The sequence below is a fragment of the Spinacia oleracea genome, chromosome 2 (genome assembly GCF_020520425.1).
Source record: "Spinacia oleracea cultivar Varoflay chromosome 2, BTI_SOV_V1, whole genome shotgun sequence".
Taxonomy (NCBI): domain Eukaryota; kingdom Viridiplantae; phylum Streptophyta; class Magnoliopsida; order Caryophyllales; family Amaranthaceae; genus Spinacia; species Spinacia oleracea.
The window spans coordinates 113,379,399-113,393,227 of record NC_079488.1 but is presented as its reverse complement, the minus strand read 5'-3'; the positions used below and the strand labels follow the sequence as shown (position 1 = coordinate 113,393,227).

At 39.3% G+C, this 13,829-nt stretch overlaps 1 protein-coding gene across 2 annotated transcripts; it reads left to right on the top strand.

Annotated features, from left to right (window-relative positions):
* Positions 1-8,634: 8,634 nt before the first annotated feature.
* LOC110794208 (GATA transcription factor 25) lies at positions 8,635-12,868 on the top strand. 2 transcript variants are annotated; one of them, XM_021999185.2, is made up of 7 exons: positions 8,635-9,190; positions 10,603-10,707; positions 10,820-10,953; positions 11,432-11,536; positions 11,693-11,798; positions 11,980-12,036; positions 12,379-12,868. In XM_021999185.2, the coding sequence occupies exons 1-7, from the start codon at positions 8,885-8,887 to the stop codon at positions 12,475-12,477; spliced, it is 912 nt and encodes a 303-aa protein (XP_021854877.1). In that variant the 5' UTR covers positions 8,635-8,884; the 3' UTR covers positions 12,478-12,868. The 2 variants fall into 2 exon arrangements, with proteins under 2 accessions (XP_021854877.1, XP_056693889.1); XM_056837911.1 differs by lacking the exon at positions 12,379-12,868 and adding an exon at positions 12,096-12,341 and having other exon boundaries at positions 8,649-9,190.
* The last annotated feature ends 961 nt before the right edge of the window (positions 12,869-13,829 follow it).

Genomic DNA, 13,829 nt, shown 5'->3' with positions numbered 1-13,829 from the left:
GCAGTGGTTTACGGAGGCGAGGAAAATTGTAACGGCATCGAAGGAATGGGAGGATTGTGAGGAACTTCCACCAGATAGCAACTTGTCAGTGCAATTCAGTAAACTTACTTTGGATCGGTTACGAAGCCCATGGAGACTTACTCTCATGGGAAAGTGCTTGGGAATCCAAGTACGATCGAGTATTATGGAGGATAGAGTTCGTGCTATGTGGAGAATTAAAGGTTTAGTGGAGGTGATTGATGTTGGTAGTGGAGTTTTTTTGTTTAAATTTACTCAAGGGGATGATTATGAACGCGCTCTGTTTGGAGGTCCTTGGTTTGTGATGGAGCATTATCTCATGTTATCACCGTGGAAGCCAAATTTTCGGCCGTCAAGGGACGGATTTGATCAAATGTCTGTGTGGATTAGGATTGAGGAGTTACCAATTGAGTATTATGATAAGGAGGCTCTGTTTGCCATTGCCTTGGTGATTGGTAAACCAATTCGTGTTGATTATTCAACGGATAAGATTACTCGGGGTCGTTATGCTAGGGTTTGTGTGGAGATTGATCTCACTAAGCCTTTAATCTCTAAGGTTTGGGTTGGGGGATCATGGCAAGCAATTCAATACGAAAATATTTCTTCTCTGTGTTTTGCGTGTGGAAGGATAGGACATCTGCAGACGGAGTGTTCCGTGGAAAAGTTGGTTTCCTCTTCTGTTAAGGGGAAGGAGAAAATGAGTCAGGACGGCGCGTGTGGGGGACAAGAGGCGGTGGTTATCCGAAACGTTGATGCAAACGGTGATCCCTATGCCACTGGAATGGAAGGTTCTGGGACTAAGGTTGACTTTACAAGTCATGATTATGGGCCATGGACTTTGGTGAGTCGTAAGCCCAAGCCACGTGGTCGATTTGGTAATAAAATCACCCCACATTCGAAGATCAATGAGTACAGAAGAGGAATAGGGTCCACAGTAGCTAATGGGCCGCGTTTGGGGGTGGCCCAATCAGGTGAGGGCCCTAAGTTGTCCAAATCCAAGTCTGGTGTTGATTCATCGTTGAATCTAGTTTTGGAAACAGATCAGTTAATTTCTTCAGTTGGAAAAAAAGGGGAGGGAAGATCAGAAGTCGCCATACACGTGGTTCCATCAATAAACCACTTGGCGGAGTCCCAAGATCCCCCCACTCCTCCGTTACTCATCAATATGAATTTAAACCCCACGGTTAACCAAGTTAACACTTCTCCTTCTCTCTCTCATACCCCTTCAGCTTCTTCCCATTCTTCTCAACTTCTTCCTCAAGCTTCTCTGAATAGTTTTCCTAGTAATGGCGGGCAATCAAACTCCGAAATCATCATGCATGCAAGTGAATTCCAGTCCGAGGGGTGCATCCCGGCGGGGGAGGCAAACTTGGGTGGCCAGGGGGCCACGGTTCTTTCAGAGCAGGGGGGTTCCGACGGATGTAATAGAAGTTCCACGGGTGTCGGGGTCGATCTTTCAACCGGAGTTACTTCAACTATTTCCGACTCAGGCGGAGATGAGTCCATGTGTGACGGAGAGAGACACGGGTCGGTCATTCGAGAATCCGGCGGAGGAGGCGCGACGGTTGTTGGCGAATTTACAGAAGCAGGAGCAATTGTACACGGGTCCAATTTCTCGACCTCGTCTGGAATTACCCCGGAATTTCAGCAAGCTTCCTTTGCCAGGAACGGCGCCGGATTTCAATCCCATCACCATTCAATCCCCGTTAACTCGGGGATTACCAAAAGAGGTTCCCATAATTCCTTTACAATTCGAAACACAAGGGCAAGAAATGGGTCTGTCGGGTCGCCATACAGCACTTTACGAAACGCAACAAGAAGTCGTCGGAGTGCAGATTCAGGGTCGGTACTATCGTCAACTATTGGAGCCGTTGAAGATATTCACGTATGTGACGCCAATTCGGTTGGAGGATCTGGGAATGATGGGGTTGTCTCACCATTGGAGGGATTGGGCGGAGTTCTTTCTCCCCCTGAATGCGGGTCCAAATGATGAGCCTAGTGTGGTGTTACAACGTCCTCTTCCCAATTTGCATATGAAGATCTGCGTTTGGAACGTACGGGGTGCGTCTAGGGATGAGTTTCTTCCCACTGCATGGAATATCATTGAGGCTCAACATCCGTCGATTTTTATTCTGCTGGAAACCAAGGCTGATGATTATCGTGCAAAGGAAGTTAAATTGCAGCTAGGATTTCATGACTTCAGGGTGATTTCTCCGACAGATAAACGGGGTGGTATTTGGTTGTTCTGGAGGCGCTCGATTGAATTGGTTCTGTTCTCGGAGGATGTCAATCAGTTTCATGTGCTTTTTCATTTTGAGAACGTTAAACCGGAGGTGTTAGTCACAGGTATGCATGCTCCCAGCGTTCCGGGTCCGCGGCACGCCTTTTGGAGAAGTATGGCGGGTAATCTGCCTCCGCCGGAGACGCCGTGGTTGGTGGTGGGTGATATGAATGAAGTGACGTCCCAGTCGGAAAAGTTGGGTGGGCGTCCGTTTCGGAGTGGTCAATGTGCGGATCTTCGCACCTTTATTGATGCTGCTGGTTTGATGGATTTGGGTTATCATGGGTGTCCATATACTTGGACTAATGCGCGTGATGGTGCAGCTTTGATCAAGGAGCGTTTGGATAGGGCCCTCGCCAATTCGCCATGGATTGATTTGTTTCCTCATACTCAGGTACATCACCTCCCTCGCACCCATTCTGATCACTGCCCCCTTATTGTTTCGCTTAATAATGATGTTGTTGAGGGCCCTTTTCCCTTTCGTTGTAAGGAGGTTTGGATTGAGCATCTGAATTTTAGGGAGTTTTTTGTTAATAATTGGTCTCAATGTGATTTTGATTTTTCTCGTGGTAGGGAGTTGTTTTTATCTAATATTAAACATTGGAATAGTAATGTGTTTGGTAATCTTAGGTTACATAAAAAACGTCTTTTGTCTAGAATTAATGGTATTCAAATCGCTTTGTCTAAATTTCATAGTCGTTTTTTGGTAAATCTAGAAAAAGAGCTTCTTGTAAGGCTTAATGATATTTTTAAAAAAGAACGGTTAATTTGGGCTCAGAAGGCGGGTATTAACTGGCGAAAATATGCGGACTTTAACACCAAGTATTTTCATATTCTAGCTAAAATTCGTAAGAGTCGGGGGAAAATTCTTACCTTAAAAAATGACGAGGGAGCATGGGTTACTGATAGGGGGGTTCTTAAGGATTTGGCCGTTTCTTATTTTGATTCTATCTTTACAACCACGTTGAGGGCTAGCCCGTTGGGTGTTATTTATCCTACCCTGAGTACCGTTTCCCCTGAGGAAAGCCTGGTTTTGCTTGGTCCAATTACTAAGGAAGAGGTTTGGGCTAATTTAAAGATGATGGATCCTATCAAGTGTCCGGGCTCAGATGGTATTCAGCCTGTTTTTTATCAGAAATTCTGGGCAGAGTTAGGTGATAGTATTACTGCGTTTTGCTCGAACTGTTTGGAGACGGCCACTATACCTCCAGACATTAATCGTTCTTATATCACCTTAATTCCAAAGTCTGACTCGCCTGAATCCATGAGGGATTTTAGGCCCATAGGGTTGTGTAATACAATTTACAAACTTATCACGAAGATCATCACGAGTAGGTTGAGGACTATTTTGGGTAGGTTAATAAGTCCGTTTCAATCTAGTTTCATTCCGGGTAGGGGTATAGAGGATAATGTTATTCTTATTAAAGAGATGGCCCATGTGTTCCACAAGTGTCGGAAAGGAAAATGTATAATGGCCTTAAAACTTGATATTACTAAAGCGTATGATAGTTTGGAGTGGAGTTTTATCCGTGACACTTTTGTTAGCTTTCAGTTTCCTGGTCATCTTATTAAATTGATTATGGCTTGTATCACCACCCCCCGTATTAATGTCCTTTGGAATGGTTCAATCACTAGGGAGTTTTGTCCCACCCGTGGTATTCGTCAGGGGGACCCTTTATCGTCGTATATTTTTGTGTTGTGTCTGGATAGATTGTCTATGCTCATTGAGAATGAGGTCAAGTTGGGGCATTGGAAACCCATTAGTTTGTCTCGGACGGTCCATATTTCGCATGTTTTTTATGCTGATGACGTGTTCCTATTTGGTCATGCTTCGCAGTCTAATTTGGATAGTATGCTGAGTACCCTTCGGTATTTTGGAGATATATCTGGTCTTAGACTTAATTTGCAAAAGTCTAGCTTAATTTTTCCCACTCATATGAGTCATGTTATTAGGTCAAGCCTAGCTACGCCTCATGGTCTTCGGGTTACTACGTCTTTTGGGAAGTATTTGGGAGTTGACATTAGGCCTAATAAGCTCAAAATTTCTAACTTCATGAGTCTGCTTGATAAAACTATGGATAGGATAAAGGGGTGGCAGGCTAAGCTTTTAAATATGGCTGGGCGGTGTACTCTTATTAAGTCGATTCTGAATTCTTATCCGTTGTATAATATGCAAACCGCTTTACTACCTACTAGGGTTCTTGCAACTTTGGAAAAGTCGAGTAGAAAATTCCTGTGGAATAAAGTGGATAGGTCTCGGTATATGGTCAGAACCAGTTGGTTTAATGTTACTAGACCGCTTAATCTTGGGGGTTTAGGAATTAAGAGTTTGAAGGAGTGGAATCTAGCCTTTATGGCTAAACTAGGTTGGAAGATGCTCACGTGTCCTCAAAACCTTTGGGTTAGACTTTTTACTGAAAAATACATTAAACGTTCCAATTTCTTGGATTGCATTCCAAACTCTTCTCAATCCCCAATGTGGCGTGACATTCTTAAAGGTCGGTCTCTACTTAGAAGTGGGTTAGTCATGGGAATAGGTAATGGTCGTCTTACCTCCTTATGGTATCATCATTGGGTAGGTTCCGCTCCCCTCTATAAGCTAATGGATAAAGACGTTCCGGACCGGTTGGCCCACCTTTATGTTAGTGATATCATTCGGAATAATCAGTGGGATTTGACTAGAATAGAGCATCTTTTGTCTCCGGATCTTTGTTCTCTTATTCGGGTCGTTCCTCTTCCTCGGATTGTTCCAATGGATGATTATGTGAGATGGTTTCCTAGTAAGAATGGTGAGTTTTCAGTTAAGTCGGCTTACTTTCATCTTCTTCGTTCTGTTTCACCCTCAATCCCTGATTCCTCTTTGTTTAATTGGAAATATATCTGGAAAATTAGAATTCCTTTTAAGTACAAGATGCTCCTTTGGAATGCCTGTCATGAAATTTTACCAGTGGCTGAGGTTTTGAACACTAGGATTGATTGCATTTCTCCCCTCTGTTCTCGATGTACTGTAATGGCTGAAAGTCATATCCATCTTTTTAGGGACTGCTCGGATTCCTGTGTTTTATGGAATTATATTTTCACTAGATTAGCCTCTTATCATAAGATCAGTTTCCAACAATTCTTTGCTCTTAACTGGAAAGATTGGGTGAATTTCAACTTGAGACAAGGTCAGACTTGGAGTGTTATCTTTTGCGTTGCTATCTGGCATATTTGGAAAGCTCGAAATAGAGCGGTGTTTGATCATAAAATGTTGAAAGCGTTCTCAATTTATAATGCGTTCTTTGTGGATTTGGTCTCTACTAACAAAATTTTGCAGGGCAAAGGAAAGGAACAGGTTCGATCAATGAATTTGATTTGGACTCCTCCAGCGTATGAGTTTCTCAAATTAAATACTGATGGAAGTTGGAGAGCACAGAATGATGCAGGGGGTGGTGGAGTCTTCCGCGGTGCCACAGGGAAGTGGTATATGGGCTACTCCAGCAAATTCAATGCCATTACTCCGTTGGCTGCGGAGCTTTATGCAATTCGGGAAGGCTTAATTATGGCTGCGGATTATGGTATTTTGAATTTGGAAGTCGAGACGGATGCACAGGCTTTGCTGAACTTGCTCAAATCGGTGGATGGGTCATACCATGAGGAGTTAAAGCCAGTGTTGGGTGATGTTTCAGCTCTTATGGCAAGTTTCAAGTCCATTGTGGTTAAGCACATTCCACGCGCACAGAATAAGGTTGCTCATAGTTTGGCTCAGTATGCTATTGAAATGGCAGTTGGGCATAAGTTTTACTTGAATCCACCTCCTTTCGCGGCCATTGCGTATCAGGGTGATTTGCAGAAACTGGAGGATGCAGAGAAGCGGAAAGTGTTGGCGGCGGCGGGATGTAGCAGGATCATTGATTTGGAAGCTCCACCAACGGAAGATGGGGATTGCGAAGTTGTCACTTCTCAGATTCTGTTTGGTACTATTCCGGCCACAGTGGTGTCCACTGTTCCAGTTCGTGGGTCAGAGGAGGTGGTGAGTTCAATTGACAAGGTGGTGAAGGATGGAGGCGTGGGGCCTGCGTAGGATGGTCTTTGGTGTTGGTTCCCTCAGGCTTGGATGCTTGTTAATGAGTCCTTGGTCAGCCAAGTTTCTGAGTATTTTGGTAGGGTTTTGGTGTATAGTTTGTTGTTAATGTTGGTAGACTTGGGTTTTATGGGTGTATTCTGGGCAGCAAGTTTTTTGGGTTGGCCCAATGATTTTTTGTTGTATAGCATTTGTAGGGGTTGGGTTGGTTCGGTTTGGGCTTTCGTGTTTGTTGGGTCGCAAGTTTTTGAGTTATCCCGACATTCTTGTAGAACTAATCTTTTAATCTAATTCTCCTTTGTTTGCGTTAAATTTTTTTTTTCATCTCTCCATTGGTGTAGGCCGTGATCTTTTTTTTCCTCACGTTTTTTTACTCGTGAGCTAATTTTTTCCCCACTGCTGGGAGTGCTCTAATAGGCTAAGTGTCTTCAGGGGGAATAAAATCAAGTGATAATTGCAACTACGTCAACATTTACAAATTCTTATAAAAGACTGTCTGACAAGTTTATTACTACAAGTCTGATCGACACATTTATAACTATCGAAACACATACTACCTCCGTTTCTAAAAGTTCTTTACGCTTTGAAATATGTGTTCAAAGTATGAAAATTTTGACCATAAATTCTCACCATTATATACATCAAAACGTTACATGTAAGATCTTGTTATATTGGTATCGGTATGTATTTTCAGAATATCAATTTTTTATAATTTTTTCACATACGAAATTGGATATATTAGTAGTTAAATATTGCATTGGAGTCCGTGCAAATAGTAAATGTAAAGAACTTTCTGAAACAGAGGTAGTAACACGTTATGTTACTGATCTTCTACCCAACTAGCCTAGCTACTAATCCAAATTTTAGGGTCGAATTTAGACATGTTATGGAAAACTAAAGTAAAAATTACCCATAGAACATGCATTACTTTGATTTATGCAATCCAAATTCGAAGTGAATAGATTAAAAAATTAATGGTATTGAACTCCGCTTAATTTCTCTTTAAACAAGGAATTGAGAACGTAAACTTGAGTCTTTTGATGATAAAAAAAGCTCACTCGTGACGTGGATGTCCTTTTTACATCCGAAATAAAAACAAAAAACTAAAGAAATTATATGGTGTTTATAATAAAAATAATAATTAAATATTTACAAATTCTTATTTACAATGGGTGTACAATAAATATTGTACACTAGAGTAAAAGTTAACTCAAAATGCTTAAAAGTTAAGCATATGCATGTAAAAGTTATCTATTTTTAAGTGATAAATTTTTTCATTTTAGTAAAACTTATTTCTTCAAAATCACTAATAATGTATAAAATTAATAATTTAACCCTTTAAAATATTTATCTATCAATTTTTTGTTACTAATATAAAAGTTAATCAAAACTAAGTTAAAGTTACAAAAAATATGGTTAAAGTTATCTTGGTGTACAATAAATTTATTGTACACCTTGTGCGCGCAAGACCTTTTGTTAAATATTCTATTCAAATATTCATTTTTTTTTTCCGAATGAGGTACAAGACTACAACTCTACAAGGTAGAGGTGATCAAGATTTGGATCGGGTCAGACTTTAACACAAAAGTTTATGTCCTAGCCCATAATTTGGTGCGGGCTTTATGGGAACTTTTTCGGGCCGGGCTCGGACTTTGTTCTAAAATTGTGTATTTGAGACTGGTCAACCCCGCATTTTTTCCGGATAGGATCCGGCTATTGTTGATCAGGTCTACTACAAGGACAATAAGTAACAAAATAGGGGCAGAGGGATTCGAAACCTATTATTAAAGCCACTTACCAGTACAAAGTAAATTTTTAATTGCACCTGAGCCCTATGGGGTACATCATGTCGGGGTATGGTGCATTAAATAATTATACTTGAGAGATACAAGTAAATAACCTGTGACTTTTCAAAACATAAAGTACACTGTATAAATATACAACTTAAAACACTCAATAACACATGACATATCGACTGGGGCTCTTTTTTCATAGGTGAGAATTTCCTTTATAATTATCTCACTTCCAATGAGTTACGAATTTGCAAAGCTAATTTAAAAAATACGGTGCGACATACCAGTTCAGTAAATTCGTTCATCTTACCTTCTAAAAAAACAAAACTCCAATAAAATATTTTATGTAAAAAACGTTTGAGTATATTTTTGTATTTTCCCTCAAATTTATTTATTAATTTTATTATTAAAATAATATCACCCGCCTTTTTCTTTAATTATTAATTTATGAAGTATTATAATTACAGTACTTATAAAGCTAATAAGTTCCCTGTCCATGTCCACTGTTTTCTCTCTCCTCAAAAAGAATCACAAATTCCCACTCCTCACTTCAAACATCCCACTTTAATCAAATCTCCCCCAATTTCTCCCCCCTTTTCAACATTAGGGTTAGGGTTACTACCTAATCGAGCTCCAATTCCATAGTTAGGGACCTCCCTTTCTCCAATTTCATCGATTTATTCAAAAACAAAAACCCTAAAAAAATTCAATTCGGAAATTTCCCCCAAAATGTATCCCCATGAGCAGCATTTGAGCGTGTCTCCATCTTCCCCGAGTCAGCTGCAGGAATCCCAAGCTTTGATCGAGCAAAACGACATCGTTCAAAGGGTGGGTGATTCAGTCGATGACCACTACCAACACAACCACCACCACCACCACCATGGTCAGCACCGATGTTCCGACGATGGGCCTGTTGCTTTCGAGGGAGATTCAATCTATGCTGTCGATAATTATGGGAGAGTTGAAGGCTCTGATCAGCTTACGCTTTCGTTTCGTGGTCAGGTTTATGTCTTTGATTCTGTCACTCCTGATAAGGTATACTATAACTATGTTTGTTTTTCAATTTAATGTGAATTTCTTGGTGTTTAATTTTAAGTGGATTTTGAATTGGAAAGTGTTTGTGGTAAATTTGATCATATTGCCGATATTTTTTGCTTGGAAGTTGGAAATAGATTTCAGCTAATTACCTGATTTTGTTTCATGCTTGGAAGTAATTGTGAGACCATAGTTATTTTTTCCTGGGTTGTTTTGTTGTATTTTTTATGATCACGATCTCAGTTTCTTACCAAATTGGTTGTGAATTATAAGGTTGTGATGTTGGGTTATTGACATTCAATTTTCAGTGAACGGGAAAGAAATTGGGCGAAATTAGCAAATTTGCAAGTTTTGATTTGGGAAGTTGAATATCTGTTTGTTTTTTTTGGAGTTTAGGGTAATTCATTCCAAGTCTACCAACTGTTTGATTGACTCTTTGAGATCTTTTATAAACTTCTTCTTGGAATTTGGTTAATATGTGCGTGACACTGAATTTAGGGAGTGTTAATAGGGGTAGATGGTTCTTGAGAGAAAGCAATAAAATAAGGGGGAAAGAAGGAAAAAGGGCGGTGTTTTGCTATCTTTTTGGCTTTCTGTGTAAGCAACTTGGCTGCTTAGATCTAAACAATACTATTATTAGTTTTTAGGTCTTCAATAGATGAGGTGTTCAGTATGAGAGGTTGTGTGGAAAGCTGATTATTTTAACTGCTGTTTTTGCAAGAACACTCCGTTAACTATATAGCTCAACTAAGCCTACTTTCTTTGAGAAAGATGAATCGGATAGTAAGCTTGATTACTTTATTCATCCATTGGGTGAGATAGACTGATTCATTTTGCTCGATATATCATCCTCCGCTGTTGTTTGGTGTGAAGTTCTACGTTGTGAAGACATTAGGATAGTGGTGTGGTGCTGTTAGGCTTGATCAGTTGATTACCTATGTGATTTTGTTAGAATATTTGTGATGAGTTTTGAACCTGTTTGGACATATTGTACAAATCAGAAAGTTTATTTTTGTTGCTTTGGAATGGGAGTAGATCTATACAAGTCTAAGTAGGTCTTCTTATTAGTACCTGTTGGCTGTTATAGATCAATGCTCATGTGTTGGTTTTTTCTCAATAAATGGTATTGTTGACCTAGGACAGTGGGTTTGGAAAAACATTTGTGTCTTCATGTTTTGAAAATTCCGCTTGATATAACCTATAAGTTATGTTCCATATTCCCATCCAACTGATAAGGATCTTTGGTTATCTTAGTAAATTGACTATAATGATTTGGTTGTGCATATGCTGGTGACAATTATGCCTTTTGAGTCAAAGTATACTTGCATTTTGTAGGATCCCATCCCTTTTGGTCTTCAACCTTGAAAGACTTTGTCTATTTTGTATAGCATTGAATTATTTGGTTGTCGCAGGTTGAAGCAGTTTTATTGGTTCTAGGAGGGAATGTGGGAGGGAGTGCACCAACTCCAGCTTCACAAGGTGCAGAAGCATCACATGTAGCACATATGAGCCAGCAGGTATTCATTTATATTGTTTTTTCGATGTATCATATCTTGATAGATTATCATGCGCTACACATCTACAGATTTTTTATATTTCTTGGATGTTTATTATTATCCACTGTTGCAGGATATGATGGTATATCCAGGACGCAGTAGTCTACCACAGCGAGAGGCATCTTTAAATAGATATCGGCGAAAGAGGAACGAACGCACTTTTGATAAGTTAATTAGGTATAACGTTCGGCAAGAAGTGGCACAGAGGTATGGTGAGAATATTACTGGATTTCTGTTCTTTTTAGTTTACAGTAAGGTGTTTACATCATAAACTTACCAAAATAAGAACTGTGTCACAAAGAACTTTCCGTAAAGGAAAGTGTGTCAACTAAAAAAGAACGGATGTAGTATACGCTAAGGCCTTAAGATGAATGTATGTTATGGTCCCTTTGGATTTAAGTATTTTTTTCTCAAGATTGGAGATGTATGCGAGCAAGACCTTACTGATACAAGAAGATTATACCAATTTGCCTGATGAAAATAAAGCAATGCTTGATTTGGAAGGGGGGTGATGTTATGTATGATCTCGCACTTAAAAAGATGGAGAAAAAGTTGGCCTAACATGCTGTGATAGACCTAGTCTGTTCACTTATTTTCTGTATATTTTTATAACCTCGTAAGCTGCTAAGAGTCTTGATATACTAATTTTCACTTATGGTATCTAATTTATGGTTTTTCTTAACAGGCAGCCCCGTAGCAAGGGACAATTTACATCTTCAAAGAAGGGGGGTGAATCTTCTGGATGCAACGCTCAAGATTCAGGTCCTGATGAGACGCAGTTAGAAACGTCGTAAGTTCCCTCCCCATTTCCTTACTTTTCATATAACCACTAGCTTACTAGCCTCTCCAGATTACGACATTGTCTCTTTTAAACTGTTGTATGGGCTTCATGTCCAGTTGTAATGTATACCTCTTTGTTTGCTGCTTATGTATTTATTTGTTGTAGATGTACTCACTGTGGAATCAGTTCACTGTCAACTCCAATGATGCGGCGTGGGCCAAATGGACCTAGGACTCTTTGTAATGCATGCGGGCTTGTGTGGGGAAACAAGGTTAATATGTCTTTTACGGTTTTACCCTAATGTGTGAATTCCGTTGCCATTGATTTAATTGATTGTTTTTGTTTCCTCTTTGTGGTAATGCCTTGTATCTTTACATACTTCAGATTTGCTGCATGATGAATTAACTGGTAGTATTTTGTGTTGTTTGACTAAAATTTGAAAATTTATGCAGCGTACTTTGAGGGATCTTTCAAAGAAGCAAGATCCATATGTTATGCCAAACGAACTGGTATATTTTCTCACTTTACCATACCGAAACACCATAACATTTTTTTTTTCATTGCTCAGACTGGTGCATCCACGTTTTATTTTGAAACTAAAATTAATTCATTAGTCATACGACATCTACAAAAGAGATATGAATCTATCAAATACAAAACAAACCGAATCAAATAAAATTCCTTTTTAGCAAAACTACGATCATTTGCACGTCAAACATCTTGTATACCCTCTTACACATAGCTGTTTGATACAGTCTTCAACGATGGGGTCTTTTGATCCATCTATTGTAGTTTTGAAATTGAATTAAATCAGATACACCATAACGTTTTTTGTTTTTTTCATTGCTCAGACTGGTGCATCCCCGTTTAGAGCAACTGATATACTCGGAGAAGCCAAATATGTAAATTTCGGAGAAAATGACAGTCCTGCATTAATCGCACAACACTGATTCTGTCAATTGTGCTGCTGTTTTAGCTAGACTGCTACTACTACTACTACTACTACTACTACTACTGGTGATACAATCACAGGAATTATTACTGTATTTGATGACATTAAACAGAGATTTGAAACAGCTGTGCAGTAAAAAGGTAAAAGAGAGAGATTAGCATTTGGTGAAATTGAGGCACTTGAGCTAGCAAGGGAGTGTGTACTACTATTCTTCCAATGATTTAGCTAGCCGTTGGAAAAAGGCGCTGTCGTAGGAATCTTCTAGAATAAAACCATCTGTTACTAATTTTATTTCCTAGACAGTGTAAGGGTTGAGCTATATAAGGCTAACTTTGTTTGTAATGAATATACTTTTCATATATGAAATCAAAAGGTCTTGTGCGCACAAAGTGTACAATAAATTTATTGTACACCAAGATAACTTTAACTTTTTTTTATAACTTTAACCTAGTTTTGGTTAACTTTTATATTAGTAAAAAAAAATTGATAGATAAATATTTTAAAGGGTTAAATGATTAATTTTATATATTATAAGTTATGCTAAAATGAAAAAATTTATCACTTAAAAATAGATAACTTTTACATATATAAGCTTAACTTTTAAGCATTATGGCTTAATTTTTAAGCATTATGACTTAACTTTTATTCCGGTGTACAATATTTATTGTACACCCATTGTAAATAAGAATTTGTGATATGAAACTCTCTCTTTTTTTCTATCCCTAATCTCCAAACCCTTGCTGAATTATTACTTTATTAGCAGTAATCAGTTATTTCAGTTAAGAAATTGATAGAAGGCTCTCAGTGTGCACAAATGGCAGTACAAGTTTGTTTGGAATGTTGTTGGGGAAGGAAATAAAGCTGAGAGGAGCAACAAGGAAGAGGCTCAAGGATATTCAGCTGATGCCACATTTTTTTGGAAAAAGCACAAAGAATAACGGGACAACACGGCACAATAAAGCACACCAAATTTAGTAAATTTAGACTTAGGCCCGACCCAACCCGGCACGAGGGCACATGGGTCTCCATTGTGGAAATTTTTAATCTGACGTGACCCTTTACTAGCGAGCTTGGCATGGGTCGGGTCCGCTTATGCTCACGGCTTGTGGGCTTGGTCTGAAGCCCTTCTGACCCACGACCATATTTACCTCCAACTCTAGTTATCACCAGATCAAAGACATCCCTCAAATGTAAAGATGGATGTGGGCCAGACTGGCCCGAAAGAAGCTTGGCCCAGCACGGGCATGAAAAAAGCACTACAAAAGCCTAGCCTAGTACGAGCATGAAGTCGTGGGCTGAGTCGCGTTTTTTAGAAAAACACACGACAAGATATTACACGACTCGACCCGA

Excerpts from the sequence above, each read along its gene's own strand:
- LOC110794208 (XM_056837911.1), top strand. The coding sequence starts at position 8,885 with ATGTATCCCCATGAGCAGCATTTGAGCGTGTCTCCATCTTCCCCGAGT. Across the intron at positions 10,954-11,431 it reads CGGCAAGAAGTGGCACAGAG|GCAGCCCCGTAGCAAGGGAC; the intron begins GTATGGTGAGAA and ends TTTTCTTAACAG. Across the intron at positions 12,037-12,095 it reads ATGTTATGCCAAACGAACTG|ACTGGTGCATCCACGTTTTA; the intron begins GTATATTTTCTC and ends TTCATTGCTCAG.